Here is a 27,365-nt window from a genome sequence, read left to right as displayed (position 1 = left end):
GATGCAACAGAGTTTAAGTCCCATAGAGACCACTATGGCTCTTATGTTTTTTATTATTTAAATTCTTCACTCAGGGATGAGGTTTTCTGTGAAAAAGCATGCCAAGCAAACTTCTTGAATTTAATTTAATGTAGATTGTTTAGCTGGCACACAGAGCAGGCCAACCAGGAATATCTAACACTATGTGTTACACACGGGACCAAAAAGATTTTTCTACCAAATAGACAAAAAAGATTGTCTACAAATAGACAAGAGAAGGTAGTCATATCCACACAGCCCAGAATTAGAGGACTGCATAAATCAAGATTAATGGGAAATGCTGGCGGGCAGAAGAGTTACAAACCAGCACTGCTATCCATACCAGAGCAGAAGAGGGAGGGTACTATGCTCCTTAGGACAGAGATTAGAGAAGTGGGATCACAACCTCAATGGAGAAGCAGAGATGTCAAAATCACACCAACAGCCTCAGGCTTCTGTTCTCTGCCAGTCCTTGGCAGTTTTCATTTCTAACCAGCTAAAGGTACAACTGCTGCACCTCTACCCAGTTAGGTTTGATTAATACATGTCATGTATATTTATTACGATCTTTAAACCCAAACATCTTGAATCTCAGTATCAGGTTCAATTCCTAAGTACAAGGCAAGCCAGGAAGCCAAGATAGCAACTGGCCCCCTTCCCAAAAACCAATCCTAGAAGAGCCACAGTTACTTCGTAGAAGGTTGATGGATCTTAGAACTGAATATAAAATTCAGAAAAACACTGAAATAATAGATGGTGATTTGGGTCCTGGTGTGTGGGAAAGTACAAGGCAGCTCAGAGGGAAACAGGGCCAGGTTAGAGTTTCTAACTGTGCCTTTTCTGAGGTCTATTGTCCTGCCATCCTTGCTTACCCTCCCCCACACTTTCCACTGCAGGACAGAGAAGCAGCAGTGCAAGCCCAGTCCCTGACGGAGACAGCAGGGTACATCATGGCAAAGCCAGGCCTGGACAGAGTGGGGAGGTGATAGAAACAGAGGTCAACAGGACAGCTCTTGGGAGTGGTCTCCTGCTGCCACTCTTCCCCTCAGGTTAGGCTAGAGGGGAACAACTGAGAAAGACAGTTCTTAGGACGATCAGTTCCCAGGCTGAGAATCCCTTATGGCACACAATCGGGACATCAGGAGGCGATGAGGGGTGGTTGAAGATGACTGCAGATTCACCACATCCAACCACCGTAAGAAAGAGTGATAATAATTGACCTAAGCTGTCAATTCAGGAAGCTAGAAAAAGACTAACAAAGCAGACTGAAAAGCACAAGAAGGGAGGAGCTAAAGGGCCAAATTTAAATAAAAACTAAAGGGCACCTGGCTGGCTCAGTTGGTGTAGCATTTGACTTTTTTTTTTTTTTTTTTAAAGATTTTACTTATTTAATTGACAGAGAGAGAAACACACACAGCGAGAGCAGGAACACAAGCAGGGGGAGCGGGAGAGGGGGAAGCAGGCCTCCCGCCGAGCAGGGAGCCGGATGTGGGGCTCGATCCCAGGACCCTGGGATCATGACCTGAGCCGAAGGCAGACGCTTAACGACTGAGCCACCTTTTCTTTTTTTTAAAGATTTTATTTATTTATTTGACAGAGAAAGAGACAGCGAGAGCAGGAACACAAGCAGGGGGAGTGGGAGAGGGAGAAGCAGGCTTCCCGCGGAGCAGGGAGCTGGATGTGGGACTCGATCCCAGGACCCTGGGATCATGACCTGAGCCGAAGGCAGACGCTTAACAACTGAGCCACCCAGGTGCCCTAGCATTTGACTCTTGATCTCAGGGATGTGCTTTCAAGCCCCACGTTGGATGTGGAGATTATTTACAAATAAAATCTTACAAAAAGAAAGAAAACCCCAAAACACTGGAAAAGACTTAAAAAATCAAACTATGGGTCATTTAAAAATTGAGAAACAAATCTTGGCAAAACTGATAAAGGAAAAGAAAAAAGAACATGCCAGGACGCCTGGGTGGCTCAGCGTCTGCCTTCAGCTCAGGTCATGATCCCAGGGTCCTGGGACGGAGCCCCACATTGGCCTCCCTGCTCTGAGGGAAGCCTGCTTTTCCCTCCCCCACTTTCCCTGCTGTGTTCCCTCTCTCGCTGTCTGTCAAAAAATAAATAAAATCTTTAAAAAAAAAAAAAGAACATGCAAATAAATAAAACAGAATGAAAAAGAGAAAATAACTGGACGGATCTGAGTTGAAAGAAAATGAAATTTTGGGGGCACCTGGGTGGCTCACTGGGTTAAGCAACTGCCTTTGGCTCAGGTCATGACCCTGGGGTCCCAGGATCAAGCCCAGCATCATATGGCATTGCATCACATCGCATCCCATCAGGCACATCGCATCCCATCAGGCGCATCACACTGCATCAGGCTCCCTGTTCCGCAGGGGGCCTGCTTCTCCCTCTCATTCTGCCTGCCGCTCCCCCTGCTTATGCTCTCTCCCTGTAAAATAAATAAAATCTTAAAAAAAAAAGATAAAAGATTTTATTTATTTATATGAGAGACAGTATGAGGGGGAAAGGATCAGAAGGAGAAGACTTCCCACTGAGCAGGGAGCCTGGTAGAGGACTCTGGGACTCTGTATGTATGTAGGATCCTGGGACTCTGGGATCATGACCTGAGCTGAAGGCACACACTTAACCAACTGAGCCGCCCAGGTGCCGGAAATTTTTTTCTCCTTTAAAAATTTTTCTTATTTCCTAGAAAATGGAGTTTTAATTAAAGACCTCTACCTTTAAAAGGCTTCAGGTCCAGAGGATTTTTTATACGTGGGTTCTACCTACCTTCTAAACAGAAAGTAATTCTAATCACATAAAAGTTGACTGAGAAAACAAGGGAAAAACTGACCAACTCTTTTTAGGAGGCTGGGCTCACCTCAATTTAAATTGAATAAGGACAATATAAAGCCCATTTTGCTTATGAACATAGATGTGGAAATCCAAAATAGGAGCTAACAATTTTTCAAAGGACACACACACTCTCTCTGATCAAGAATATTTACTGCAGAGGGGCGCCTAGGTGGCTCAGTAGGTTGAGTGTCCACCTCTTGGCTTCACAGCTCAGGTCATGATCTGGGGATCCTGGGGTGAGCTCCTGAGCTCTGCGCTCTGCAGGGAGTCTGCTTGGGGTCCTCTCCCTCTCTCGCCCCTCCCCTGTCCTCTCTAGGATAAATGAATAAATCTTAAAAAAAAAAAAAAAGATTTACTGCAGGAATGCAAGGATAATTTAAGATGAGAAAATCCACCCTTGTAATTCCCCATACTAATGGACAAAAGGACTTCATATAGAAACAAGTAAAGAGCATAAAGGACAATACAAGAAAAAGAAAACCCAAATGGCTAAAAGTACAGATGCTACTAACAGAGAAATGCAAATGAAAGCAATCAGAGACCCTCTTATACATTCACCAGATTAAAAACAAATTAGTAACTCCAATAATACTTAGTATTGGCAAGGATTTGGGAAAAAGGAAACCCTCACATACAATTTGTAGATATACACTGGTATAGTTATTTTGGAGAGCAATCTGGCAGTCCTTAGAGAAGTTGCATATGCCTATATCCTATGACCCAGCAATCCCACTCTTCTGTAAATATTCCAGAGAAAGTCTCACACAGATCCACAGAGACTTGTTTTGGGATGTTAATGACAGAACTGTTTGAGAAATGAAGGAGTTGGAGGCAATCGATCTATTCCCTGCTAGAGAAATGGGTAAGAAAATGTGCTGGAGGGGTGCCTGGGTGGTTCAGTCGGTTGAACCTCTGCCTTTGGCTCAGGTCATGATCTCAGGGTCCTGGGTCAAGCCCTGCATTGGGTTCCCTGCTCGGTGGGGAGTCTGCTTCTCCCTCTCCCTCTGCCATTCCCCCCCTGCTTGTGCTTGCTCTCTCTCTCTCTCTCTCTCTCTCCCCCTGTCAAATAAATAAATAAAATCTTTAAAAAAGAAAAGAAAAGAAAATGTGCTGGATGCATACTCTGGAATACCATGTAGAAGATGGAAGCAATTAACAAAATTTACAAATAGCAACATGCACAGATCATCGAAAAACAGGGTTGGGTGAAAAAAAAAAGCCTTAGATACAGAACAAATCTAGATTACAATACCATTTTATAAATTCAAAATACATATGCTATACAAAACACTCTTTTGTCAGGAATATACACACATCGAAAAACACATTAAATATATTAGAGTGCCTTGGAGGATTAAGATACAGAAATATGAGTGGAGAAAGAGGATGAAGGGTAAGGAAGAAACAATAAATACTACAAAAGAAGGGTCTTCTATCAATATACAGTTACAGACAGCCTCTAAGATGGCTTTCGGTAGCCTCTGCCCCCTCGTTTCAACACCTTTGTGAAATCACCTTCACTTAAATGTGAACTTGGAACAAACAGAATATGCAAAAATAACAGAATGTCATTTCTGAGATTAGACTGCCTCTTGCTGGTCTGCTCTAAGCTGCCCTGTGCAGAGGCTCACGTGGCAAAGAACTGAGGGAGGCTCCAGGCCAAAAGCCAGTGAGGAACTGAGGCAGTCAGTTCAATAGTCCAGAGGAGCTGAATCCTGCCATAACCATGTGAGGGAGCCTGGAAGCCGATCCTTCCTCAGTTGAGCCCTCGGATGACTGCAGCCCTGACTGATACCTTGACTAGAGCCTGTGAAAGACCCTGAATCACAAGCACCCAGCTACGCCATGCCCACAGCCTGACCAAAGAAACTGTGAGAGAAATGTTTGTTGTTTCCAGCCCCTAAGTTTTAGAGTAATTTGTTATGAAGCAATACAGCTATGAACTGAGGTTTGTAAGTTACTCAAAATTGAGCATTTGAGATCCAAAAGAAAAAAAACCCATGACCTACATAGTGATTCCATGGAGTCATGACCACTGATAATATTCCATCTTAATAAAAGCTCCATGGAGAGGGAGCATGGCTGTTATTTACTGATAAACCCCCAGAACCTGGAAGCATGTCTGGCACACAGCAAATATTCAGTCAATCTTTGAATGAAGAATGCCAGATTTTTGTTTGAACTACTAAGATTTCTTATCTTTGTCTAGTTCCTGACCCTCCGCACTCTCACATTCCTTGATCCTCAACTCATCCCTACCAGAACTGTGACTGCTTCTGCCCCAAGGCTCTAAATGCCCTATAGTGACACCTAGTCTGGGAAACAATGTTAGAAGAGTATAGCTGGGGTCAGGTGCTGCCAGTATACAGTGTATCTAGATGAGCCTGGATAGCAAGACTCTGTTGTCTTCTCCCTTCTCTTCCTCTTTTCCTCAACTGACTCTCTCCAGATCTTTCTTCCCATCCCTCTACTAAAAAAAATCTAAATCAAGTCGTTACTGATATATAGGTGTCACCCTACTTTTTTTTAAGGATCATGATTCAATGTCCCACAAAGCATAAAGTTCGCTCCAGGCCTTCTTTGAAGGTTCTATGTTACAAATACTTCTTTCTAGTCAGATAAAATTCCTTAGCATCCAATGAATAGACATTTTCTAACAAAAAGAAATATAAAGTCAATCCAAGGCCACCTGAAAAATGACCTGAAAAATTTTTGATTATCAAAGAAACAATGTGTTTACTGAAAAATAGTATCAAAATACCCTTAGTTGACTAAATGTGAGACAGAAATAAATTTTCCTATTCTTCTAGTAGTAGTCTCTAAGACAGCCTTTTTCTCAAATGAGTATCAACACTGCAAATTTATGAGACTCCAATTTTCAAGAATATGTTCTTATCATTGCTAAAACTACACTGCAGGAGTACAGAAATGAGGTCTACCTGGCACAATTTCCAGCAATTTTTGAAGAAATGAATATATTGGAGAAAAGCCTATAGTCAAATTTTAACCACCATGAACAGTAAAGAGTATCTACTGGTTCCATTAATAGAACACTTATAAAAATGATATTGTCCAAAAACTGATTCTTGATTAGACAGATTACTAAAGAGAAAAATAACCATATGTGATGCCTACTTTATCTCACAGCAAGCATCTCCTTTACATTATCCTGTCAGAACCAACGTTTTGTTTACACAGCTTATGTATTCATTTTCACTAATGGCTAATTCAATTTATTTAAGCTAAGTAAGGTGCAACACGAAATTTTAATTCAAGTAACAGAGTCAAAAACCTTAGACAATAAAAAATATTACAGCAAAATTTCTAGCAAACTTAATAGTTGCTGTGGTGTGGAATCTCTACAAAGAGACTTAGGGTGTCTCTTTCTCCTCTAGGATTAAGGAAAAGAAGTGATTAAAGACACAGAAAAAGAATAGGCAATAGATCAAACATCTGAGGTTCTAAGATTCCTATGCTCTCCCAAAACAGCAAATATGGGGCCTTCCCTATTCCACACCTAAAAAGGATACCATATCCACATAGTTTTTTAAGGAGTTAGACTGGGTTCCACTAATATTTCAGTTTTTACTGTAATGTGCATAGGTAATTCATTCAAGAAGTATTTACAGAGCACCTACTCAGTTGCAAGGAATTGCACTGAAGACAAAATTAAGAATTAAGCCTTTAAATCCCTAAAGTTTAGTAGAAGGGACATCATTTGATCTATCCTAGGTGTATTTTCTGCACTTAGGAGGAAACAAGCATACCATAGTATTAGGCACAGGCAATCAACATCTATGTTAAAAATACTTATCTGTAAAACTGATGTCCTAAAACAAAAACAGATGAACCTCAATCATACATTTTCTTGAAGGCATTTCAATAAATCGAGTGTAACTTTAAAAGTGACAACACACTGTTAAGCAGTGTTCAGAATGTTCATCTCTGGGATATGAAAACAACCATAATGCTAATTTAGTCAGTCGCTAATGATTATAAATACATACAATACATGAGTGATCCATGACCAATTACAGCATGGCATACATTCTTCTTACTTTTATAATCACTGTATAATAAATTCTCAAGAAGCATGAGAAAGTTATCAAAAGAATGCCTGCTCAGGAAAAAAAAGAATACATATATCTGTATTTGGTAAACTTTCTGTTTACCCTGAACAAAACAAAATCAGTGAATATAACAATTAAAATGTAATTCAAAATCCATGTTCAAGCCATGTCAATAAACACTACAAGCAAAATCTATTTAGCATATAATCAACACTGACCACATTGATTTGATACATTATCTTTTTAACCAATCATGTAGCTAAAAAGAAAAACCTAAACCACTGCTGTAAACAGAAATTCAACAATGCTGTTAGAACAGCAAATTTTACAAGATTCTCTAATTCTTAGTATTTGTCAGAACTGGGACACCAGTTTCAAAATAAAATGCAGAATCTGTTGTATAATATGCCAAGTACTGAATCTGTAAAATGCAAAAGCTTCTTGAATAACCAAAGCCATAGAGGAGCTTTACACAGCTTTCCACAGTCTAGGAATGTTGGAAATTGATCAGCACTGCCGTTTTTTTTTTTAAAGCATGATACAGTAATATTAATAGTAATAGTAATACAAAATAAAGAGTTCTGACTCGATTCCTGTGTGAGAACTCACTGATTACAAAAATCATCTCCTTTGGAAAAGACAATAGGGCTGCACATTGAGACATTTAGTCCTGTGAACTTTACAAGAATCTTCTTGACACCGTGGTGTTCTATCATTGTGGCAAAGATTCTAAAACATTAGGAATGTTTTCAGCAGTAACTAAAGGTCTGATTTCAAAGAGGAATACATAAGTGAATGCTTTCAAGACAGAAGGATGCAAAATTGTGCTACTGGAATTTAGTAACTGATATAAAATGGCACTTCGCAGTCAAAAGAGAAAACTATTTTTGATTAAATAAGGGCTGAGACTATCCACTGTAAGGTACTTAAGGATCCACGTTTATCTCTAACTTCGTCACCATACGCTATACAATATGAAACAAATGTTTCGAGGGATACATATTTTTAAAAGGTACCAACTCTTAATCAAAAGGGCCAAAAACCTCCCAGAGGGCGCCCAGCACCAGAATAAAGAAACATCCTCAACAATATCACACCTACCTAACAAAATGTAAGAAAAGAAGCTGCATCCCATTTCAAGGCTTTCGAGGTTTTTCAGGGCTGAGGGTATGGGGCGGGGGCGTGGACGAATTCGGGAGAGAACTGCTCAAAAAAGCTAAGAAATAAAGAGAGATGTGTTTTTCCGACCAGAGACTTCTCTAATGACACAGGCCTAGAAAGGGGATCGCCAGGAACCCCCGAAAGTCCCAGGCTGGATAGGATTCCTCAGGTAGGGAACCCGTCACCTGAGCCACAGGTGTCAGCGACAACAGCGAGGACCTAAGACCTCGGCGCCGGCAAGGGCGGGCTAATGGCAGGATACGCAGACGGCTCTCATTGCCGGCCCCGAATCCCTCGCCAAGCTGGCCACGGGGGCCGGGGATCCCCGGAGCACCGGGAGAGTGAACACTCACCTGTGGCTGCCGACGATCCTTGGGAAACCTCCCACCGCCAGGCGGAGGGGAACGGCCGTGCGTTGCTCAGGGCGGCTAGGAAGTAGGGCCCTGCCCAGCCCCAACCACTCTGCTCCGTGCTCACGGCCCCAGGACGGCGGTGGTCAACCGTCACCAGCCCTCAGTGCTGCTTCAGCTCGTCAAGAATTTGAAGGCAAACCCGTCAGGGTCACTTCCGGTGCTGGGGGTGGCCTCGGCGACTCCAGCGCACGCGGGGCGACGCCCCGGGAGCGAGGACGCCGGGCGGCGTGCGCGCGCCGGGCGCCAGGCACCGGGAGGGGAGCTGGGCGGGGCTGGCTGGGGCGCGCCTGCGCAGTCCGCACCGCCTCCTGGCGGCGGTCGAGGCGGAGAATAGGGATGGTAGGGATATAAATTATTGTCGCGTATCGTACCTTGGTAACTTTTTCCAAAGTTCTCGCTCACTTTTCCTCCCATTTGATTTTCACCACACTCCTCAGAGGTTCGGAAGTTAGAAGGTCTATTTTACAGGTGAGAGTGAAGGGCCAAATAATTTGTTTGTGACATCCAAGTACGCAGAATTCGACTAAGGCTCTTGTCACGACAGAAGATGAATAAAACAGGGAATGGGTAAACAAAGATATTCGGACAAGGTGCTGGTGGAGTTTCATTTTCTTGATTTATTTTTTTGGTCATCGTTTTAATACAACCGGACAACACACAATACTATGCTGTTTCAGGATTTATCGATACGGACTCCACAGTACGATTGGCCATGCTTCCCCCAGTTTCAATCTCCATCCTCTTCCTCCACCTGAGGTGGAATGAGGCACTAGACACGTTTTCCTTTAGGAGTGCATGGTAATTAAACTTCTAACCGTAAGTCATCAATTTAACACAGATTTATATAAAGGCAATTCAAGGGAAATATATCAATTTAGTCCACAAATATTTATTGAACTACTATGATGTCGACACCGTTGTAGGCATTGAGTATACATACAGCAATCAAAAAAATTTAATGTCTCATGGAGCTCAAAATCTTGTAAAATTCTCACCTAAGTAGAAAATAGTAGTTTTGCTACGGTGGATAGGAACTCCACTGTAATGGAGCAAAGGAAATTGTAATTCGTATATCTTTAAAAAAAAAAATTTCGGGGAGGTACAGATTAATTACCCTAGTTAGCCTGAATCAACCTTCACCTTTTATATGTGTGCAAAGGTATGCTGAATTGTAAAGCCCATTTGTACTTTTAAAACTTCTCAAAACAGAGGTGCCTGAGTGGCTCAGTGGTTAAGCAGCCAAGTCTCTTGGTTTTGGCTCAGGTCATGATCTCAGGGTCCTGGGATGGAGCCCGATTCTTCTCTCCCTTTGCCCCCCCCCACGCGCACTCACTCTCTCTCTAAATATATCCTAAAACAAAACAAAACAAAGACTTCTCAAAACAAAATGAATACATATTTTTTAACAAAATGAATACATATTATATAATTCTATTTATATGAAATTCTAGAACGAGCAAAACTAATCTATAGCAACAAAAAGCTATCAGTGTTTGCTTGAGGCTGGATTAAGGGTGGGAGGAGGGAGGAAAAGGATTAGACTTCAGAGAGGCATGAGGAAAGGTTCTGAAGTGATGGAAATGTTACATATCTCAATTAGGGTAGTGGTTACACAAATGTATGTATTTATTTAAAAACTCTTTGAAGAGAACACATAAAATGGATGCATTTTATTGTGCTTAAATCATACCTCAATGAAGTTAATTTTTTTATTTTATTATGTTAATCACCATACATTACATCATTTGTTTTTGATGTAGTGTTCCATGATTCATTATCTGCGTATAACACCCAGTGCTCCATGCAGAACGTGCTCTCCTTAATACCCATCACCAGGCTAACTCATCCCCCCACCCCCCTCCCCTCTAGAACCCTCAGGTTGTTTCTCAGAGTCCGTATTCTCTCATGGTTCATCTCCCCCCTCCAATTCCCCCACCTTCATTTTACCCTTCCTACTATCTTCTTTTTAACACATAATGTATTATTTGTTTCAGAAGTACAGGTCTCTGATTCAACAGTCTTACACAATTCACAGCGCTCACCATAGCACATACCCTCCCCAATGTCCATCACCCAGCCACCCCATCCCTCCCACCCCACCACCACTCCAGCAACCCTCAGTTTGTTTCCTGAGATTAAGAATTCCTCATAGCAGTGAGATCATATGATACATTTTTAAAGTAAAAAACCTCCAAAGAGCGGCTTACGTTCACTTGTTCAGTTTCTTCACTAGTTGTACCACTTAGGGAAGACTATGCTAAGCTGTAGAAGCCCCTAAATCAGAGGCTTCAAACAACAGGATTTTTTTTTTTTTTATGGGAGTATAAACCCCCTTATACCAAAAAAGAATCTGAGTTTACCAAAGGGGCTATAAAGTCATGCCCCTTTGAACACTTTTTTCTTTTCTCATTTACTCTATATGTTCATAGCAGAGTGAATGCAGGCACTGGGACCCTTGGCCATGGGGAAAAATGGGGGGGAGTAACTTACACAACTTCTTCCTGGGTATGATGCATGCCACTTTTGCCCACATCTCATTGGCAAGTCATGTGACCAAGCCTGACTTCAAAGGGACAAGGATGTGCAACTGCAGAGTGCTCTGAAGGAGAAACAGTATTTGTATACCACACTCCTGACTACTACACTAGTCATTTCTTCTTTCACAGGGTAGCTTCTACAACCACCAGCCTTCTGAAGTGATTGTGTCCAAACTGGGACTCATAAAATTATTATTATTATAATTATATATTTTTTCCTAGTGAGTAGTCAGATTAATTTGGCAGAATGATAGGGCACATGAAGGGAAATTACGGAAAAAGAAGTAGAAAGGTAGGTGCCAATAAAGGGTGTAAACTTTATTCAATTGGCAAAAAGGAGCCAACGAAAGTTTTCAAATGAAAGCATAAGTGACAGCAAATAGGGAGATTAATTTGGCAGCTGTGAGTAGGAAGATTTGAAGGGGAGGAAGAAGAGATTGGGAGACTGTTGTAAGAGGTGTAGTGACCTCTGGAATTACACAGAAGATATTTCTAGAAAAAATAAAATACATTAAATCATTTTTTAAAATTTAAATTTTTATTATTTACTGTTTTATCTACTAAATTTAAATGTTAAAAATTTATGTTTCATCAGAGAAATCTAAAAGGGCTTTCAGGACCAATTTATTAATTTTACTCACCTGGTCAATTGTATCTGGCAGTCCTTGCCTACATACTTCAAACATTTGAGCCATCTCTTAGAATACAGAGTATATACGAGAAAATTCTAACCACGATTAAGAATCTGCTGGATTTTTAGATTATGTGGCAATATTTGCAGTAACACACAGGGGCAGATCCCCAGTGTTATTCACTAAGCGTGTAATATACATTCTTCCTAAATAATAGCTTCCATCACCATCCTGCTACTCCCAGACTGCTGAATACTATGGGGAAAAAAAAAATCACACCACCATGAAGATTGATGCACCACAATTGTGTAACTTCCAACCCACCTGAAATATACTTTTCTGCATGTTCCACCTTAGTTCTCTCTCCTACTCGCTTCACATTAGTTATTTCAAACTTTCACCACTTTCCTCAAGCCAACCTCTACCCATTTCCACCCTTTCAGCAAATCACGATGTCTCCACCAGAGAAAATGGAAGCTATCAGATTGAAATTCCCTCAACTTGCTCCCTGTGGCAGAGACTATCATCTGGCCACCAAATACTCATTTTCTTTACTCAGTAACAGAACTAAGCTTGATGGAATTGGGCCATCTAGAATGCAGACTACATTTCCAGACTCTCATGCAGGTAGGTGTGGCCAGGGATCTGACTTCTGGCCAGTGGAAGTGTTACGTAGAACTCTTAGGAAGACACCTTAAAGGGAGAGGTCCTGAAACTCTCCCTTACCCCCTTCTCACATCCCCTCTTTTTACCAGGTGAGAACAGGGAACAGATGGATAGAAATAAGAAGCCAGCTGCTGATGTAAGTCACCTATAGGATATAAGCCATATGATGAAGGTAGCAGAATTGAACAGACGAAGTGTGGGCTGACTTTGTGGAGCTGCCATACCTGCTATGGACTGCCAACTCCAGGTATTGTATGTCTAAGCAGTGGTTGTTTTGGGTTTTATATGCAGCTAAACCTAATCACAATACTTGTACCGTCCAACTTACACATGTCTCTACTTCACACTTGCCCTTTGGCTTTCGCCTCCCATTTCAATGAAAGCTTAGTTTCCTTTGTCTACGCCCACGTCCTCCCCTTGAACTTAAAATTTGATTTTGGTTTTATTGCCAATTTATGTATTTATATTTATATGCTTCAAAATTCAAATGATACAAAAGGCTATATAGTGAGAAGTCTACTTTCTTGCCACCCTAGAAATCCAGTTCCCATCCCCAGAGATAATCAATGACATCACATTCGTTAATTACCTTCCAGAGATATTCTTTTATTCTACACGCAATTAAATAATGCCATTTCTTGGCCCTCTCATGGGTTTTCTCATATTCTGCCAGTTTATGTCTTCAATCAAAGGACATTCCCTTTTGGTTCTTATACCCTTTATTTTTTTAAAGATTTTTTATTTATTTGATAGAGAGAGACACAGTGAGAAAGGGAACACAAGCAGGGGGAGTGGGAGAGGGAGAAGCAGGCCTACCGCTGAGCAGGGAGCCCGACGTGGGGCTCGATCCCAGGACCCTGGGATCATGACCTGAGCTGAAGGCAGACGCTTAACGACTGAGCCACCCAGGTGCCCCTACCCTTTATTTTCTTACTAGGATTTCCTATCTTTACATTTGTTATGAGAAATTTTTCTTTATATCATTGTGCATAGTTTTTTTTTTTATGATTTTATTTATTTATTTGAGGGGGGAGAGCACAGAGGGAGAGGGAGAAGCAGACTCCCCGCTGAGCAGAGAGCCTGAAGTGGGACTTGATCCCAGGATCCTGAGATCATGACCTGAGGTGAAGGCAGACGCTTAACTGACTGAGCCACCCAGGTGCCCCATCATTGTGCATAGTTTTAAGAGCCATTGTACTATTTTGCCAATTCCAGATGTTGGAATAGGCTCTTGGGGTTGATCTCCACTGTTTTTTCTTTTGAGAATAGGTCATATTTTTGTATTTCTTTGTATGACAGGTAATTTTGAAGTGTATCCTTGATATTGGATATGTTATGTTACAGATACTCTGGTTTAAATCTGTGATATATCTCTGAAGGTGTTTTTTAGTTTGCTTGTTTTGTTTTGTTGTTAAGCAGGCAATTAACTTGATTTGATTTGCTTTCTGTTGGGCAGCACCTCAAATGCCAGTTTAATTCTTTTGTTCTTAGGATGCTTTGATTCTTCCCCACAGATGTGTGGCAATGATTCAGCTAGAGATTTGGGGCTTTCTCAGGCAAGATATCATGAAAATTAGACACTCAGGGCGGCTGGGTGGCTCAGTTGTTAAGCGTCTGCCTTCAGCTCAGGTCATGATCCCAGGGTCCTGGGATGGAGTCCCACATCGGGCTCCCTGCTCGGCGGGAAGCCTGCTTCTCCCGCTCCCCCTGCTTGCGTTCTGTCGAAAAATAAAAATAAAAATCTTAAAAAAAAAAAAAGAAAGAAAGAAAATTAGATACTCATCCAGTGCCATTCCTCTCTTTCAAGGGTTGACTTCCATCCAGAATCTGCCTGCTCTTGGTTCCACTCAGTATCTTTAGGTGGCTGTTTTTGTATTTTCCCCAGAGTTTATAATAGTTCTATGCGGTAAAGTCAATCCATTAGGAGCTTATTTGATCACAGTAGAAGCAGGATCCAGTTATCTTTCAGGTAGATCATTTGGATGCTAGTTTAGCTAATAAACTTGAAGGACCAGAATGAAATCAAAGAGTACAGTTAGAAAGTTATTGCAGTAATTCAGGCAAGAGCTGATGAGGGCCTCAACCAGAGTAGTTAACAATGGGGCCGAAGATGATGAGTTAGAGAAAAATGCATAAGGTAAAGTAACTGAGTTTCATGATTGATTGCATGGGAGATGATCAAAGTACAAAATGACCTCCTTAAATTGTTCTGCAAATCAGATTATACACAAATATAAATTCTATACTAATTAGGGTAAGTTCAGCAACAGTAACAAATGCAGATTTTATATGCAGGCGGGTGCGTGCGCGCACACACACACACACAGTTTTGTTTTCCTTTTCTCTAACATTTCTGCAGTTTATCAGTCCAACCTGGACAGACAGCCCCACACCACACAATCTTTCAGGTAACCAGGTTCTTTTTTTTTTTTTTTTTAAGATTTTATTTATGAGAGAGAGAACATGAGTGGGAGGGGGTAGAGAGGGACAAGCAGACTCCCTGCTGAGTGGGGGGGAGCCTGAGGCAGGGCTCAATCACAGGACCCTGAGATCATGACCTAAGCTATAGTCAGACACTTAACTGACTAAGCCACACAGGCGCCCTCAGGTAACTATGTTCTACTCATTTTGTTGATCCACCACCACTAAGGTGTTTCCCTTGTTTTTATAGTCAATATAAAGTCACCACTCTGTCCATGTTCCATCCTGTGGGGAAGAGGGAAAGAGCAAGTGGAGGGCAAGCAGTATCAACCTTAAGTGTATATCACATTTGCTCATATCCCAAGGGCCAAGACTTAGTCATGTGGCCACACCTAATTACAAGCGAATATGAGAAACATGGGCTCTAGCAGGGCAGTCAAAATTTGGACAGGGATGGGGGCTCTATTCACAAAAGAATGAGAGAATGGACGCTGGGGAACAAGAGCAGCTTATGTCATTAGTCAACCACTCTGGGAACTAAGTACTCATGAGAACCCCTTTTTCATCACAGAACAAATTTAACCCTTCTCCAGGGCAAAGAACTCGAAGTTCCACCCAGATTCTGAATCCGGTAGTATGTCTAGGATCTCTGGATCTTAAGTAGGAAGCAGGGGAGACGAGGTATTAGGGACGACAATAACTGCCTATGTTTCAGACATAAATTTGACATCTTTCCTCTTTCACACACATAAGCAGATACATTTTTTGTGTGTTTCATTTTGGCCTAACAAAATAGAGTCACAAGCATGCCAAATGTGGGTCTACAGTGTAGTATAATGAATCATAGGAATAATGCAACTTGCATCAGCTATACAATGACCTCATGTAGACCAAATATAATTTTATAAGGAAGTGCAAACAAGAGGAAAAAGGAAACTAAGAATGATGGTAATGCTTGAAAAAGGAAAAGCAATACAAAACTAAAAATGTGTTCATCCGTGTAAAGTTGATTTAAGATATAGCATCAATATATGTATTTTCTGTCATGTGATAATTGTAAATAAACGAAAACAGATTAGCCAGCAACTACGTATTTTAAAATTTTAAAGCAGACTCAAGGGGCGCCTGAGTGGCTCAGTTATTAAGCGTCTGCCTTCAGCTCAGGTCGTGGTCCCAGGGTCCTGGGATCGAGCCCCGCATCGGGCTCCCTGCTCAGTGGGGAGCCTGCTTCTCCCTCTCCCACTCTCCCTGCTTGTGTTCCCTCTCTCACTGTCTCTGTGTCAAATAAAATCTTTTATAAAGAAAGAAAGAAAGAAAGAAAGAAAGCAGGCTCAAATGATACTAAATGAGTCTGATAATTAGAAAGGTTTAATTCTGTGCTAATCTAAAGGAAGCCTTTAACATGAAATATTTATTGTACTTATGTTGGGCAAAATGAAAACATTTTAGTGGGTTACACTACTCAGTTTGCCTTAACCCTATTATCATTAGTTATATACATTTTAATTCTAAAACATCGAATTTTTAATCATAAATTATCTCTGAGAATAAAGATTAAAATAATTTTTGAAAATGAAAATCAATATACGTAAGTGCCTTGATAGTCAGCTTTCCACACATAATTGAAAGATCTGAATTTCTTTTTTATTATTACCCCAGCAAATGTTACACTAGAGAAAATGATTGGGAAAATACAAATAGAGTCATTAAAAACACAGGCTGATTATTCATATCTACTACATTCAGAAGTATGCAAAACAATTTAGTTATATTGCAAAGCTGTAATTCCTTTTCCTAACAAAGCATTATTTTATAAAACTGTAGTGTTGTATTGATTCAATCTTAATACAAAATACTTATATATACAATACAATATAAAAGTAAACTGTGGGACAGTGCCTTCCACAAAGGGATATATTAAGGCGCTTTACAAATATACTAATATATTGACCCAAATTATTTTTTGCTTTAGATTAAAACAAACAGGCTAAATAAATGTTTCACTTTAAATACCAAAGGGATTTTGTTTATTTTTGTTTATTAAAGAAAAATTTCTAAAGTACCTTAGGTAACAGCAGCAGCAATATCTAAAACTCCTCCCACTGTATTCTCTAATTTCTAACATATTATTAAGTCAGAATAAAACATTTTCACTCACAGTTTTGCACTTTGCAACAGCAGAAGGTAATAACTTTTTAAAAAAGTCAATCTCAAAGTGACTTCTTAGTCATACATTCTATAGTTCCTATTACAAATAAGGTAGAAAAGATACAGCAATAGGGCCTGCCTTAGAATGTCACTGACAATACATAATAGTATCTACAATTACATAATTATAGAACACATTTTATAAATACTATTGATATACATAAAAAGGGGTAAGTATAAGAAAGACAGCAAGTTTTTTAATAAGTGGGAAAATTATTTGAAAAAGAAAACACACATAACCAATGTTTTCACTCTATTTCAATTGAAAGCATAGAGGTTTTTTCATGTTGTTCTCATCTTTTTGGTCAGGAAACACCAGAATCTGTGCTCTAAGAACTGGGTATGGTTTGGGAATAAGACAGCTAATAAGTATATCCAAACTGTAACAAACTGCAGATATCAAAGGCTTCTATACTGCTTTACACAAACAGCAAAAGCTTATGTTGTCAGAGGAAATTTTAAAAGAACACAAAATTTGTAGTGTCAACAGATTTTGTGGGGAGGGTGGGGGAGGAGAAAGCACCTTAGTTTTCCTACAACATAAATGTAACAAAGTTGGTTTTGTACTGCATTGCACCACAATCCTGAAGTAAAACAACCAAATGGAAATTTCAATAAATCTGACTTAGAAAACCCAGAGCCAGAGGGATATCTTAAAATTTGAGTACTGAGCTAAAAATTCTTGAACTACTTTGGCAAAGGATTTTATAGCACTAATCAAATGTTCCATGAAGTGAAGACTGCCAACTCATTATGGTGCCTTTTCTTACAACTCTCTGATTAGAAGTCCTTCACAAATATTTCTGTATCAAGCCTGTCACATGCCAAACATCTATTTCAATGCCCTCAAGAGTATGTTTAAGATGTCTTAGTGCTGTACCAGGAAGAAAGAGGCATTCCTAGGGATATCTTAATACATGGTACAGACTTTTCCCATCACAAATTATCAGTGTTTATACAAGATGTGCGAATCTGAGTACTAATCAGTAAATTTAAAGCAAAGTTCTTAGTTTAATAGATCAGTGTTCTTACAGGACAGAGGTCCTTAACCAAGTTTGTGAGTTTTCAACATGTCCAGAATTCCTAAGGCTGCGTGCGGCATTATATACGTGTGTGTTGATGTGTATTTTTCTGGGAAAAGAGTCCCCACCTTTCATCAGATTCTCAAAAAAACCCAATGAACCCCAAAGACCCGTGGTTTACAAGCTGAGCTCTGAGAGGGACACCTAGAGAAAGGTGGGAAGTGTAAGCTAATAAGTCTTTGTTGCCTGTCCCAGTTCAACTGGAACAGCTTTGCGTTTAATTTTACTTACACATGTGACTTCCACTAGCTTTTTTCTATTAGTTTGATAATCACTAAAATTATGCCTCTTCTTATCCAGACATATAAAATTTTGATAAAACAATTCCCCACCAGTGGAGCTTAAAGAAAAGGAAGTAAAACACAAATTTTACTTATGTCAGAATACAGCCCTTTTCCCCTTCCTAAAAGAGAAGCTAAATGTATTTTGGTATGAAACCACAAGTGTTCTTAAAACCTAAACATTATATATAAAAGGCATGCTGAAAAACATATTATTTAACCTTAAATTAAGTTAGGAGGATTTGAATTTTCTACTAAGACCACTATGTAACTTTTTCTAATTACTAACGGCCACCTTAATTAAGAATTAAATAATTAATTTTTTCACCAGTTAACCTGCCTATAGGTAAAATACAGCCAAATAGCCAGATTTCCTTTGCCATAACAATCCATGTATACAGCACGGTTCTGAAAGAGGAAACGTGTAACATTACTGATGACATAACCAAAACTGTCACTACAAAGAAAAAGTAATTTTCTAGTGAGTACCCACAAATAATTTTTCTAATTAAAGTTTCATATGAAACTGAAAATAATCTCTCTGCTTAGGATGGTAGAAACTTTAAAAAAAATTTATAAGTAAAAATATGAAAGAAGGTTAAGCATTCAGTACTGTGAATTTTGACTTATGGCAACTTTGTTCCCTTTTAAAAACTAGAAGCAGCATTAAAAAATACCGGTATAGAGGGGCGCCTAGGTGGCTCAGTCGTTAAGTGTCTGCCTTCGGCTCAGGTCATGATCCCAGGGTCCTGGGTTTGAGCCCCGCATTGGGCTCCCTGCTCGGCGGGAAGCCTGCTTCTTCCTCTCCCACTCCCCCTGCTTGTGTTCCCTCTCTCACTGTGTCTCTCTCTGTCAAATAAATAAAATCTTTAAAAAAAAATTAAAATTAAAAAAAAAATAAAAAATACCGGTATAGAAAGAAAAATAGTAGTGCTTTGCTTCTTTTAAAGCCAGTAATTCATGAGAAATAAATGCTAGAAGATTAAATATTCCACGGGGGGGGGGAACCCCAGATAATCTGCATTATTTTTTCTTCTGATGAACATACTATTTCAACCCTGTATTTCTCAGTTCCAAAATGTAAATTATCAGATTATCATTAGCCTAGGAACACTCATCACCATCATGGCTTAATTTCTATAGCTTATTTGCACCAAAAACAAGGTTATGGGGTTTAAAAAAAAAAGAGCTCTTTGAATGTGGGGTACATTTCATATTTGGTTAAAGCAAGATAAAACTAAACCTGTCTTTCAAAAAAATTTCAAACACTCTTGTCTTTTAAAATTATTTAGTGTATGTACAAATAGATACCAGGCTTCTCCTTTTAAACAAAGCACTATTTTTTTAAGTACTTTAAGTACCAAGAACTGACTATAATATTCAGTTCATAATTTACTTTATAACAATTTTTTCTAAATTACTGATTAAAAAGGCTGGAATAAATTAACAGTTTAAAAAAATTTTCCATAATTTAGAAGCATAAAATATTGTACACAGAGCACTCATACACAGCTCTGTCACATTTGCATAATTTTACTCTTGGAGCCTCAAAAAACTCTGCGTTTCAGGTCTTTTTGCAAATCCTCATTATAATAATTTCCTAGTGTGTTAAACATATACTAGATCACGATTTTTGATCTCTGAGCCTGTGTGATCATCATCTTCATCTGACTGTTGCTCTGAGCCTTGTGAATTAATATATTCATATTCAATAGGCTTTGGATAATTATATGGGTAGCCATTGTCATCAAAAAACCTCCGAAAGGTAAATTCATAGAAAGCATGTTCAGGGTGCTTTCCATTTTTATACCATCCGTTGAGAGTGTCATTTACATTTTCCTCCTCATTATCATCACTCCATAACTTATCAGGATCAACAGGATCAAAATTTGATGTATCTGTTGGGTGTGTGATTTTAGGAATATATGAAGCAGATTGCTGTCTCAGGTCACTGGAGAAATCAATTGTTTTAAAAAATGGATGAGCTTTTATTTCATCAGCCCCATTCTTGCCTAAGCGATCTTCTGGTCCTCGGCAAAGTTTAATAATAAGATCAGATGCTTCAGGACTCAGCTTAGCTTGAGGTGGAATGTGAAGAGATGTCTGCCAGTTGATAACCTTCAAAGAGGATTTTTAGAAATTAGGAGGGAAGAGATAAATAAGAAAAACAAAAATTTCCTCCAGGTTTTATACCAAAAAGTTTTACCAGACTATTTGCATCTTTAAAAAGAAATCTCATGGTATTTTGCCTTCCTTACCTTTAATAATAAATGAATCAGTGGTGGGAAATAACCTTTCCTCCCATTCCCTCCACTCCAGGCAACTTATACTCACATTACAAGACTCATCATTTTAAGTTTTAGCTCCCCTGTTAAGTTCTTCCACCTATGGCAAAAATGACTATTTCTACTGTGCCTCCCATTCTATGTATTTACTATTACCATAGTATCTTTAATACTTTGTGGCACCTATTTATGTCTGTGTCCTTCTACCACAGAAAAACTTCCATAAGGCTAAAGACTGTGTTTTGTCTTTGTATTTCTCAGTGCCTGGCAAGTTGCCTGGCACATAATTAATAGATGTTCAATAAATATTTATTCTGGGGGCGCCTGAGTGGCTCAGATGGTTAAGCATCTGCCTTTGGCTCCCAGGTCATGATCCCGGGATCGGGCCCCACATCAGGCTCCCTGCTCAGCGTGGGGCCTGCTTCTCCCTCTCCCTGTCTCCCTGCTTGTGCTCTCTCTGCCTCTCTCTCAAATGAATAAATAAAATCTTAAAAAAAAAAAAAATAAATATTTATTCTGGCTTTGAATAAAACAGAATGAGGGAGAGAGGGAAGGAGGAAGGAAAGAAGGAAGGAAAGAAAGAGGGAGGGAGGAAGGGAAGGAAGGTAGTAGGTAATGAAGAAATATTTGTTACTACTGAGTTTTGAAAGTTCTTTTTATAGTCTAGATACAGTCCTTTGTGGGAAATGTAATCTGCAAATATCTTCTCCCAAGCTGTAGCATGTCTTCATTGTTTTGACTGTGTTTTGTTTAGTTTTTAAAGACTTTATTTATTTATTTTTAAAGATTTTATTTATTTGACAGAGAGAGACACAGTGAGAGAGGGAACACAAGCAGGGGCAGAGGGAGAGGGAGAAGCAGGCTTCCTGCAGAGCAGGGAGCCTGATGCGGGGCTCGATCCCAGGACCCCGGGATCATGACCTGAGCCGAAGGCAGATGTTTAACGACTGAGCCACCCAGGTGCCCTTTATTTATTTGAGAAAGGGTGTGCATGACCCTGCAGGTGCATGCCAAGGGGGGTGGGGGGGGGGAGGGGAAGAGCAGAGGGAGAGGGCGGGGGAAAGAATTTCCAGCAGACTCCTAGCTGAGCGTGGAGCCCAACACAAAGCTCGATCTCATGATCCTGAGTATCATGACCTGAGCTGAAACCAAGAGTCAGACGCTCATCTGACTAAGCCACCCAGGTGCCCCTTGACTGTGTCTTCTGTATACTGAAAGTTTTAAGTTTTGATGAATTCCAATCTCTCAACTTTTTCTTTTATGGCTCATGACTTTGGTGTCATTTCTAAGTATTCTTCATCTAACCCTAGGCCATAAAGATTTTCGCCTGTGTTTTCTTCTAAAAGTATTATCGCTTTATGTTTTATCTCTAGATCGATGATCCATTTTGAGTTAATCTTTGTGTAAGGATGAAGTTTACATTGACTTTCAGTACTTCTGTATATGGCTGACCAATTTTTCCTATATCATTTGTTGAAATACTATTCTTTCTCCATTTGCACCTTTGTCAAAGATCAAATGGTCAGATTTGGGTGGTTCTATTTCTCCATTCTCTATCCTGTTCCTGACACTTGATTTACGTTTTGTCCTTTTGCCAATATCACCCTGTCTGGATTACTGTAACAGTAAGTCTTAAAATCAAGTTGATTCCTCTTTCTATTTTATATTTAAATAAATAAATATTAAATAAAAATATTAAATAAATATTAAGTAATATTAAATAAATATTTATTTTTAAGTAGGCTCCATGCCCAGCGTGGAGCCCAATGTGGGGCCTGAACTCACAACCCTGAGATCAAGACCTGAGCTGAGATCAAGAATCAGATGCTTAACTGAGTCACTCTGGCAGCCCCTTTGTTTTTTTTTTTTTTTAAGATTTTTTATTTATTTGACAGAGAGAGAGAGCACAAACAGGCGGAGTAGCAGGCAGAGGGAGAGGGAGAAGCAGGCTCCCTGCTGAGCAAGGAGCCCAACGCAGGGCTCGATCCCAGGACCCCGGGACCATGACCTGAGCTGAAGGCAGTCGTCTAACCAACTGAGCCATCCAGGCGCTCTGCTCTTCTTTTAAAAAAATTGTTTTCATTATTCCAATTCCTTTATCCATCCATATATATTTTAGAATTGGCTCATCTATGTCTACAAAAATTAGAACAAAATTAAATCTATAGATGTTTTTGGAGATAAGTGATAGCTTTACTATGTTGAGTCTTTCAATCTATCAACATGGCATGTGTCTGTATTTATTAAGATCTTTCTTGATTTCTTTCATTAGAGTTTGTAGCTTTCAGCATACAGATCTTGTTCATGTTTTATTAAATTTATACCTACATATTTCAATTTGGGGAAGCTTCTATAAATGGTACTGCTTTTAAATTTCAGTTTCTGGTCATTTATTGCTTGAATATAGAAATACAATAGATTTGTATGTATTACCCTTATATCCTAGAACCTTGCTAAACTCACTTCTATGGGTTTTTCCATAAATTCCCTGGGATTTTTTTTTTTTAAAGATTTTATTTATTTATTTGACAGAGAGAGCACAAGCCCCAAGGATATCTGTTCTTACCAGTCTTATTAAGCATAGTTCTGGAAGTCTTAGCCAGTATAATATAGCAACAAAAGAAATAAAAGGCATACAGATTATAAAGAAAGAAAAACTTCCCCTATTCAGAGATCATGACATAATTTTCTATATAGAAAATCCCCGGGAAGGGGAGCCTGGTGGCTCAGTCAGTTAAGTGTCTACCTTAGGCTCAGGTCATGATCCCAGGGTCCTGGGATTGAGTTCTGCATAGGACTCCCTGCTCTGCAAGGGGCCTGCTTCTCCCTCTCCCTGCTGCTCCCCCTGCTTGTGCTTGCTCTCTAATAAATGGGTAAAATCTTAAAAAAAACAAAAAACAAAAAAACCCCCAAATATCCTTGCCTTGTTCTTTTATTTTTTTATAGATTTTATTTATTTATTTTAGAGAAAGAAAGAGAGAGAGCAGGAGTGGGAGGGGAAGAGGGGAGGGAGAGACAGAATCTCAAGCAGACTCCATGCTGAGCGTGGAGCCTGACACGGGGCTTGATGCCAGGATCCCGAGATCATGACCTGAGCTGAAACCAAGAGTCAGATGCTTAACCAGCTGTGCCACCCAGGTGCTCCATCCTTGTTCCTTTTTTTTTTTAAAGACCCCATTTATTTATTTGAGAGAGAGAGAGAATGAGAGACAGAGAGCATGAGAGGGAAGAGGGTCAGAGGGAGAAGCTGACTCCCCGCCGAGCAGGGAGCCCGATGCGGGACTCGATCCCGGGACTCCAGGATCATGACCCGAGCTGAAGGCAGTCGCCCAACCAACTGAGCCACCCAGGTGACCCTCCATCCTTGTTCTTGATTTTAAGGAAAAAGCATTCAATTTTTCACACAGACACACAAACACACACACATTTTTATATACATATATATATATGCTTTCATATATGCATATATTAAAACGAAGGTGAAATAAAGACACTTTCAGACAAAATAATCTGAACTAAACCTGAGGGAATGCATTACCAATAGACCTATACTAAAAGAAATCTAGGGGTGCCTGGTGGCTCAACCGGTTAGGCAACCGACTCTTGATTTCTGCTCACGTCATGATCTCGGGGTCCTGGGACTGAGCCCTGTGTTGTGCTCCAGGCTCAGTGCAGAGTCTGCTTGGGATTCTCTCTCCCCCTCTCCCATTGCTCCTACCCCCACTTGCGTGCACACGCTCGCTCTCTCTCTCAAAAATAAATAAATAGGGGTGCCTGGGTGTCTTGGTTAGGCATCTGCCTTCGGCTCAGGTCATGATCCCAGTGTCCTGGGATCGAGCCCCACATCGGGATTCCTGGCTCAGTGGGGAGTCTGCTTCTCCCTCTCCCTCTTCCCCTTCCCCAGCTCATGCTCACTCTCTCTCTGAAATAAAGAAAATCTTTTTTGTTTTTTAAGATTTTATTTATTTATTTGACAGAAAGAGACAGCAAGAGAGGGAACACAAGCAGAGGGAGTAGGCGAGGGAGAAGTAGGCTTCCCGCCTAGCAGAGAGCCCCATGTGGGACTCAATCCCAGGACCCTGGGATCACGACCTGAGCCGAAGGCAGACGCTTAACAACTGAGCCACCCAGGTGCCCCTGAAATAAAATCTTAAAAAAAAAAAAAAAAAAGAAAGAAAAAATATAAAGCAAGTTATTTTTATCTTATTTATTTTTAAGTAGGCTCCACACCCAGCGCAAGACCAACATGGGCTCAAACCCACAAGCTTGAAATCGAGACCTGAGCTGATATCAAGAGTTGGACACTTAACCAACTGAGCCAATCAGGCGGCCCAAAAGTTTTAAATATAGTATATTAAATGCAATAAAGAAGTAGTTACAACTTAGGGGGAAGCATCATAGAAGAGATAACTTCAAGATACTTAAAGGATGACTAAGAATGAGTTAGTTTAGGAGTTAACCATGTTTAAGAAAGTGGGGAGGGTCGTGGAAGATGGGAAAGAAAGGAGGACATTTCAGACAGAGGGAATGATATGGACAAAGGAAAAAAAGGGTAAATTTGGATTTTAATCCATGCACATGGGAACCACTGAAGGGGTTTTAATGGGACTATTTATGGTCCAAATCAAAGGCAACTTCTCATTTAAGTGCCAGAGGTAATTTCAAGTGGAGATACATACTTTGTTTGTAGTTTGGGGGTAGAATGTGCATGGAAGATAACAAAGCCAGGAGCCAGAGGTGACAAAAAATAAATTTGGATAAATCTGCAAACAGTACTAAAGACTTCCATGAGAATGAGTGAGGGGGAATATAATAGTATGACAACAGGATGATGCAGAGTAAAATTCACCTGTGGAATTTTAGTGGCTTCCTATAACCTTACAAGTTCATTTTTTTTTTTTAATATGAACTCTATCCCCAATGGGGGCTCGAACTCACGAACTCATGACCCCAAGATCAAGAGTCACATGTTCTATCAACTGAGCCAGCCAGCAACCCCCTTGCAAGTTCATTCTTAAATTCCAAATTAAGATGCTCTAAGTAAAGGACTGCTAAAAGTCTGTGATATAAGGACTTTGTAACAATTCTTTGGTATAGATTCTATCTTACCTTCATTTGCGTTTCTAATGGTGTTTGTGCCAAGAAAGGCGGCTGTCCCACCAGCATTTCAAAAAGAATTACACCAACACTCCACCAATCACATAACTGTGTATAGCCTAAAATAAGATACCAAAGTTATAGTTATTCATAAACCTTTTAAAAGTGCTCAGAATTAATAAAATAAAAATTAATATTACATCACCAGCTTATGCTGTAGAAATTAGTATTTTTACTATAAATCTGAAAAATAAGCCACATGCTAATTAATTAAAGTTTCAGCTGGTCTACAGGACTATTGAGATATTATGAAACTAATGTTTTACCTGTTCGTAACAACACTTCAGGTGCAATGTAATTGGGAGTCCCGACCAATGAATGCGCAAGACATCGCTGGTGCTGGCGTGCAGCTCTCCGCTCTAGCGGCTTTAATCTATCTCCACATCGACAGTTAGAGGGGTCACCCCACTCATTACTGAAGTCCATACTATCTTGCCGTGGATGGTCACCTGTGTAGTAAATGGGTTAGTAAATAAAAGCATCAAGAACAAGAGTGTACCTAAAGCCTGTTTAATCTTTTAGCACCATGGTTTAGAGTTAACAAACTTTTCTTCTGACAAACTAAGACACGATGTATGCCTATCACTGATGGTATTTATTACTGACTAGAGCCTGTGCTCTGAGATATCAATAGGACAGGTTTTAGTGTAAGATTCAGTAATTTACTCAATGTTAAATGATGATAATCAAAGTCATGGGTAGGCAGGATCAGGAATCTGTTATTCAGATTGCTCCCCATTACTAATCTGAACAAAGTTTCAAACAAATTTCATAAGTGTTTCATTCACTCAACAAATGATAAGGATAAATAAGAAAGACAAGGTTCTTCTCTCAGGTAGCTTCTCTGTATGGGACAAACACAACCGATACATATATAAGAAAGAGAATGATGCATCCCATTCGGAGAATCAACGTGGGGTGATATGACAAATATACCAGGGTGGCTCAGGAAGACTGAGGTGAAATTCGTAAAAAACAAGAAAGACTCAACCATTTGAAAACCAGGGCAAGGCATTCTACATGGAAACAGTAAGAGCGAAGACCAGTGCAATTAGTAAAGGAAAAAATGGTAGACAATGGAGTGGGAGCCAGTGTACATGGGTTTTATAAGCAAAAGAAATGATTTGCCTTTTACTCCAAATACAGTGGGAAGATAGTGGAGTTTGATGGAAGAGAATGACAAGATGTGATTTATGTTTAAAAAAGAAAACACTAACTGCTGTGTAAAGACTAGATTATAGGGAGGACAAGCGTGAAGAGACCAGTTCAGAGGCTATTGCAGTTAAACTTGGACTATGATGGGGGCGCCTGGGTGGCTCAGTTGTTAAGCATCTGCCTTCAGCTCAGGTCATGATCCCAGGGTCCTGGGATGGAGCCCCACATCGGGCTCTCTGCTTGGCGGGAAGCCTACTTCCCTCTCTTGCTGTTTCTCTGTCAAATAAATAAATAAATAAAATCTTAAAAAAAAAAAAACTTGGACTATGATGTTAATAGTGGAGATAGAGAAAAGTGAACAGATCCAGGGTATTTTTAGAGGTGGAATAGGCAGGATTTATTGATGGACTGGATGTAGAGGGTGTG

At 39.9% G+C, this 27,365-nt stretch overlaps 3 protein-coding genes across 7 annotated transcripts in view; 1 reads left to right on the top strand and 2 right to left on the bottom strand.

Moving 5' to 3' along the window:
• Positions 1-8,980, bottom strand: part of KATNA1 (katanin catalytic subunit A1) — a 35,028-nt gene extending 26,048 nt beyond the window's left edge. Inside the window, exon 1 of one of the 3 annotated variants that reach the window (XM_027602720.1) lies at positions 8,887-8,980. The gene's annotated coding sequence lies outside the window, so the exon portion shown is untranslated. Of the gene's footprint in view, positions 1-8,455; positions 8,739-8,886 lie in introns of those variants that run through there. The other 2 variants (XM_027602719.2, XM_027602721.2) reach the window with 2 other exon arrangements.
• On the top strand, positions 1,184-26,204 carry LOC113927838. The gene is made up of 5 exons (XM_027604020.2): positions 1,184-1,213; positions 8,360-8,854; positions 12,128-12,311; positions 12,440-12,597; positions 26,072-26,204. The coding sequence occupies exons 1-4, from the start codon at positions 1,184-1,186 to the stop codon at positions 12,499-12,501; spliced, it is 771 nt and encodes a 256-aa protein (XP_027459821.1). The 3' UTR covers positions 12,502-12,597; positions 26,072-26,204.
• LATS1 (large tumor suppressor kinase 1) overlaps positions 19,146-27,365 on the bottom strand; it is a 47,751-nt gene continuing 39,531 nt past the window's right edge. Inside the window, exons 6-8 of one of the 3 annotated variants that reach the window (XM_027602716.2) lie at positions 26,051-26,233; positions 25,737-25,843; positions 19,146-20,460 (exon numbers count right to left, since the gene is read on the bottom strand). In XM_027602716.2, the coding sequence (XP_027458517.1) occupies positions 19,951-20,460; positions 25,737-25,843; positions 26,051-26,233 (800 nt within the window). In that variant the 3' untranslated portion in view covers positions 19,146-19,950. The remainder of the gene's footprint in view (positions 20,461-25,736; positions 25,844-26,050; positions 26,234-27,365) is intronic. The other 2 variants (XM_027602717.1, XR_003521500.1) reach the window with 2 other exon arrangements.

This window comes from Zalophus californianus, chromosome 7 (assembly GCF_009762305.2).
Source record: "Zalophus californianus isolate mZalCal1 chromosome 7, mZalCal1.pri.v2, whole genome shotgun sequence".
Taxonomy (NCBI): Eukaryota; Metazoa; Chordata; class Mammalia; order Carnivora; family Otariidae; genus Zalophus; species Zalophus californianus.
Note: the sequence above shows the minus strand (reverse complement) of the source record. Positions and strands in the feature narration are given on the sequence as shown.